This window comes from Cibotium barometz, chromosome 13 (assembly GCF_041138505.1).
Source record: "Cibotium barometz isolate CiBa-2024 chromosome 13, ASM4113850v1, whole genome shotgun sequence".
NCBI lineage: Eukaryota > Viridiplantae > Streptophyta > Polypodiopsida > Cyatheales > Cibotiaceae > Cibotium > Cibotium barometz.
In genome coordinates this window covers 60,052,908-60,058,965 of record NC_141058.1, presented here as the reverse complement: position 1 = coordinate 60,058,965, position 6,058 = coordinate 60,052,908, and the positions used below count along the sequence as shown (strand labels likewise).

Here is a 6,058-nt window from a genome sequence, read left to right as displayed (position 1 = left end):
GCTCAATTTTCTAGAGGCCTAGCACTTTGGTTGTATCCCTTTAGAAGCTTTGAAAGTATAAAATTTTTAAGCTTTTATGGCTTCTTGTGAGGCAAGCTTGGCTACGATAAGGTTTTAAGCCTTATGAAAGTTAAAAAGCTTTGTGAAATGGAAAGCTTTAAAGCTTTTGAGAATAAGGCTTTAGAGCTTTTAATGACTATATGACATAAGCTTTAGAGCTTTGAAAGATTAAATCTTTGAAGCTTTAAGATATAGATTTTTAAAGCTTTTGATATTTATAAGCTTTAAAGCTTGTAAAGCTTTTAAAGTGTTTGATTGGCAAAGGTTAAAGCTTTGTAATAAGCAAAAGCTTATGGTCAAGGTAGAAAGTGTCCCTAAGTGATGATATTACCCCTATAAATGCTAACAATGAGACAAAATAAAATAATAACGTATAACATGGGAAAAAAATAGGCATGTGTTAAGCAAAAGACATCTCAAAGTCCTCCTTTTTATATGCATAATTAGCACTCGGGCATGAGTGTGGGCTTAGATAGATGTGTATATACATGGAATTATCAAGGATCATGTAGTTTTTGTTGTACATTATTACTAGGGGAGGAGGAGGCCTTTGCCTAGGACCATGGACTCACCACCCAAACCTCCTTCCACCCCCCCTCTCCCTCAGCCCCCAATGGAAATAAACTATGAGAGACCTTGAAACTATAAGTAAACCCAACTTACTTGCATAATTCTTCATCAAAATGTTACATATTTACACTTACTCACACTAGCCACTCACGCAACTCCTACAACTAATGAGCCCAATTACTATCACCTCTAACATTCTACACAATACATGTTTTTGGGAATCTTTGGACAATATAGTAAAACATAGTAAAATAGAGACTTTGACCATTAGACAAAACTTTATCTTCACCACCCTCCTAAAATCGTCTTCCAAAACCACCCTTAAGCTCCAAAACCATGTTTTGTTTTCCTCAACCTCTCCAAGATCAAAGCCTATGGATGTGGTCAATAGGATTTGAGCATCATTTTTCTATTCTCAGATTTGGAGAAGCTTCAGAGTTGGAAATTTTACAAACCAACGGTGAGAGGCGCTTCTCATCCATAAATATTTTTCAACAAAAAATCTACTGTTCTTTTCCTTCTCAGCGCACTGTTGCGGTAATTTTCCTCTCTATTCCTCACAATTTGCGCTTGCTGCTATAAGCCAATTTTCTTTTGCCGTTACCGTTTCTACCTAGCCCATAAGCTTTTTGCTTAATACAAAGCTTTAAGCTTTGCCAATTAAACGCTTTAAAAGCTTTGCAAGCTCTCAAGCTTCTAAGAGCTATATCTTAACGCTTCAAAGACTTAATCTTTCAAAGCTCTAAAGCCTATGTAGTATACTCGTTAAAAGCTCTAAAGCTTATGTCATACACTTGTTAAAAGCTCTAAAGCCTTATTCTCAAAAGCTTTAAAGCTTTCCATTTCACAAAGCTTTTTAACTTTCATAAGGCTTAAAACCTTATCTTAGCCAAGCCTCACCAAAAGCCATAAAAGCTTTTAAATTCTATACTTTCAAAGCTTCCAAAGGGATACAACCAAAGTGCTAGCCCTCTAGCAAATTGAGCATCAAGGAAAAGGAGGATTTATCAAGGGCTACTTTTTGGAGATTAAATCAAGGGTTCAAGGGCAATTTAAGCATCAAGGTTCTCCACCATATGGGCTTCCTAGACAACTTTTTTTGCATGAGTCAATCATGAGGATGACGCAGTTTCTCTCTCGAGCAAGAGGGTAATTCTGAACATGAGAACATTTCCAATCGTCCAAGCATTCCTTAACCTATTATAAAGAAAAGAGACTTAAATTTGTAGAGACCAACCCTATGGTAAAGCTAGCTTCTAGATTTTATGGACATTTCGAGATTAGTAGAGACTGACGAATCTAATAGTTATCATAGTGATCAGACTCTACAGCAACTGCTTGTATACTCGATTGCTCGTACAACGATCGCATTTTCAGATACGATTGAGACCATGTGCAACAGATGACTAGACTATACGAGTGTACCTTCAACATGTCTATACACATGCCGACTACCAATCCAACATATTTTCCTAGATTTATATACATTCTATGCTATGTACACGTCCCATTAACATTCTCTATCAGATTCGATCAATTTCTGGCTTAACTTCCCATTTAATGGATTCTCTTACCATTTATGGCTCTACTAACTAAAAAACTAGTAGCAAATAAACTTTGTAGTCCACCTTGCATAATTCTAGTAATCGAACCTAACAATAAGAAATGCACCCAACGATCGAACTTCACAGTCCAATGATTGGACTTTCTAAAGAGCAACCTATTTTTCCTACAAAGTTTGGCTTTCTACTCCCTTTTTGGACTAGATTATTTCCTATACCTCTTATTACATAGATTAAAGCTCTTCTTGATTTGTTCTCAAGTTGCAAGAACCATTTGAGGATCCAAACAATCTCAATCTAAAATGGTCTCAATCAAATGATTGAATGGGTAGTCATTTTAGACCAAGCCGTGGGTTGGCCGACATAACTCACCCACGTCCATGCCAACCCTAGGTACTATATATAGACTAGTTTGGCAACCTTAGTTAATCATAAAGCTCGTTATATTCAAGCACTTTTGTAAGTAAGATATCTTGTGAACAAAGCCTTCTAGATTGCCATCAAAGCTCCTTACTTGTCGCATTCAATTAGTCTGTAATCGAAGTTTACAAGAAATAATATTGTTTACTCAGCTTTGTATTGTGCTGATTGTACTTCCACTAATGTGTTCTCTTACACCTAGATGGATGGGAGAGAATTTGCCTTGCTAGGTGGTAATGGGAAGAGATTTCACAATTGTCAGATCCCCAAGAGAGGGGTTGGCTTGGCTTGTCACATGACAACTTCTATGGAAGGAGATGCTAGCACGGTATCTGAATTCTTGGGTGGGAGTGGTAGGTGCAGATCTCACTCGGTTGGAGGAGACAATAGCTTGAAAAGGATAAGGTGCAAACCATGGTGCTACAGTGAAGGCCTTAGGCCGAGGATTGGCATTGAGGGTGATACTACAGGCAAAAAGTTCTAAGGGGACAATAGCAATAGTACTCTCAAGGTGATGATATTAGACCTATTTGATTAACATAAATAGAGTGCCATGATTACCTTTGAGCCGCAACAATGTGCAGGTTTCTCACTGATTTAAAAACGGATACACGATTGAACAGCATCAAACAATTTTCAGCATAGCTGGCAGTATGTGAACAAACTCAAACCGAAGCTTTATCTCTGCAACCCTATATCTTATTATATTGATCATAATGCCTACTTGAGTCTCAGACCTAGTATGGTTTCTCTTAATCATACACAAGAACACTACCATTATAAAATAATAATTGCATTCTAGGACTTGGAAGCAAGTATATCTGCATCTTTGTGCCTAATCCTAAATAATGACCCAACCAAACTACTCATATCGCATGAATTCAAGCCTAAAAATAAATCACTTCCCACAGAGTTGAATGAACTACACCACATAGCTCTGCATCTTAGTGCAAGCTTAACATTCACAAACCAAGGAAGACATTTGTTTTCAAGAGTAAACAAGCGCAATGAAACACCCAGATTGCCACCATAACTTCCCTGTGTCAACTTGAAGATGTTCCCGAACAACCAAGAGAACCCACCTTAAAATACCGTTCTTGTCTGTTGTGTCATCAACAAGCCTTGCTCACAACAAGCAAGCTTGGCTTCAATTCCATCGAGAGAGAATGAAAAAAGCATCTATCAAGTAGTTGCTAGTGTATTTGCAGATGGTATGTCATGACAAGCAGAACATATACAGGTCACTAGAACACAATACTCAGCCTTCTTGCACGAATAAATGCCTCTAATGACTCCCAGAACTGTAAAACTGCTGTTCGATCCTGATGCCGTTTGTGCTTGCTTAACTAAAAGGACCCATAAGTACAGTCAGTCACTATCAGCAATTTTGAAATACAGCAAGCTGCACATATACCAAAACTGAGACTGATCCCTCCGAACCTGGATGCAATCACTGGTACAAAAAGAGAAGGGCAAGATACACACACACACACACACACACACACACTTACCGAGATGATTTTTACATTCCATTGCTTGACAACTTTCGCTGACTCGACACTGTCGTCCTCAAACCGGAGGTAAATACCCATAACTAAAACACGAAAAAATCAGTCACTTTTTTTTTCATCAAGATTGAAACATAAGTGTCAAGTGACGAAAGCTTGATGCAGGTAAAATAGGATGTGTCTAAGGTTCTGAATAAGTTTTTGCAGCTTTGTTGAACCCCAGCCATGTGTAGCATTTCAAGAACAAGGCAACAGACAAGGTTTAAAACTTACTTTTGCTGAAGATCTCAACGTGGTCTTTAAAGGGCCAGTCTTTGAATTGCCATTCTTTTCCAAGCACAAACACTGCAACCACTCGTTCCCAGTCTTTGGGGGATAAAACCGCTGGCTTGTCCCGAACTTCATACTTGACGGGTGTGTCACGTCCCATCTTCCTGAGGAAGGGAACCACCTCAGGCTTCTTGGAAAGCACCTTGGCCTTGACATCAGCTGCAACATATACCCCATCCTCCAAAAACTCCTTTGCATTGTACATGTTGAGCATGGTCTGGAAGGCACTGGGAACCAAGATAATGGGCGGACCACCCTCTGCTTTCATTACCTTCTGCTGGCTTGCTGCTGCTGCTAATGCAGAACCCACAGACCGAGGAGCAGATGTAGGAGTAGGCAGTGACTGCCGGTGATGATGGTGGTGGTGGGACGACCTAATAGCTTCTGTCTTCGCCTTCCCTCCCGCCATGTCCTTCTGCTGTTGCTGCTTCAGAATGTACGACTGCGTGGGGTCGATGCCCAGCTCTTCTGCGTCAGTTCCCAGGTGATCTTTCCAGAACCTCTTCTCCTCCACATTGCCATAGCGGCTGCTGCCCTGCTGCTTGTCCGCAGCTTCCTTGCGCTCTTCAGCCTTCTTCTTCTCCTCATCCCGCTTGGTGAGCATGGTGAGGATCTCCTGGAAGTCTTTGTTATGGCAGAGGAGGATGGTGTTACGATCTCGGATGGGCCGTTCCCTCTCCTTGATAAAGGTGATCATCCGAGAGGCATCCACTTCCTTGGGCTCGTAGTCTGCCGTCCCCACCGCTGCTACACCAACATCGCCGCCGGCATCGTCCAGCCTGCTCCGCTTGGACGGCCCAAAGCTGGGATCGTCAGGCCTGTACTCCTCCACATCGTCCTCGGAGGCAGGGAAAGCCTGGTCCAGGTGCAGATGTAGGTGCGAGGGGGCGGCGGAGGAGGCCGCGGTGGTGGGGGCGAGGAGCTCGATGGCGTCGGTGGTCTGCACCCTCCCTTCCAGGTAATCCTGCAGCGCCTTCCTATCGATGAAAGTGACGGTCTGGAGCTTAAGCGCCCGCGCCTGCTGCATGTAGTCGGTGTGCTTCATCTGCGTGTTCTTCACGAAGAAGACAAGCGACTCCAGTGTATAGAGGCTTCCCTGCTTGGACCTGTACGCCGTCTCGATGTTGCAGGGGAATCTGTACTCGTCTCCAAAGTGGAACTCGTCCCCGACTTGCACGATGCTGTCCAGATCGGGCCGCATGGTGTACTCCCGAAGAACACTCAGCGGGTCCATCCCTCCCTGCCTCCCTCCCTCGCTCCCTCCCTCTCTCCCTTGAGATGCACGCTCCGCTCACGGCGTTACTTGGTGGAGTGGAGAGGGAAAAGGTCGCCCAGCAGCTCTTGGTCTGTTTCGTTTATTTGGAGGAGCACAAGAAAGGTGCCCACAACAGGTATTAAATCTTGGAAATTGGCCGGACGCATGATGCGTGGGCGTCCGCTTAGCTCGACAAAAAAGGTGTGAAGTGTCATATTAATTCAACGATGAACTCTACTAAACATGAAGGAAAAGTATTTGACGTGGATGAAAAACACTTTATTACAAGCAAATTTTACAGCTTTGTAGATCACTCATTCCATAAGAAAGTCCTTCTGTCGAGCAGAAGAGAG

At 42.4% G+C, this 6,058-nt stretch overlaps 1 protein-coding gene across 2 annotated transcripts; it reads right to left on the bottom strand.

Moving 5' to 3' along the window:
* Positions 1–3,492: 3,492 nt before the first annotated feature.
* PHP (PLANT HOMOLOGOUS TO PARAFIBROMIN) lies at positions 3,493–5,837 on the bottom strand. Of its 2 annotated transcripts, none has more exons than XM_086807802.1 (3): positions 4,394–5,837; positions 4,124–4,206; positions 3,493–3,958 (listed from the first exon to the last, which is right to left on the bottom strand). In XM_086807802.1, the coding sequence occupies exons 1-3, from the start codon at positions 5,682–5,684 to the stop codon at positions 3,857–3,859; spliced, it is 1,476 nt and encodes a 491-aa protein (XP_086663928.1). In that variant the 5' UTR covers positions 5,685–5,837; the 3' UTR covers positions 3,493–3,856. The 2 variants fall into 2 exon arrangements, with proteins under 2 accessions (XP_086663928.1, XP_086663929.1); XM_086807803.1 differs by having other exon boundaries at positions 3,493–4,014; positions 4,394–5,822.
* Positions 5,838–6,058: the final 221 nt, after the last annotated feature.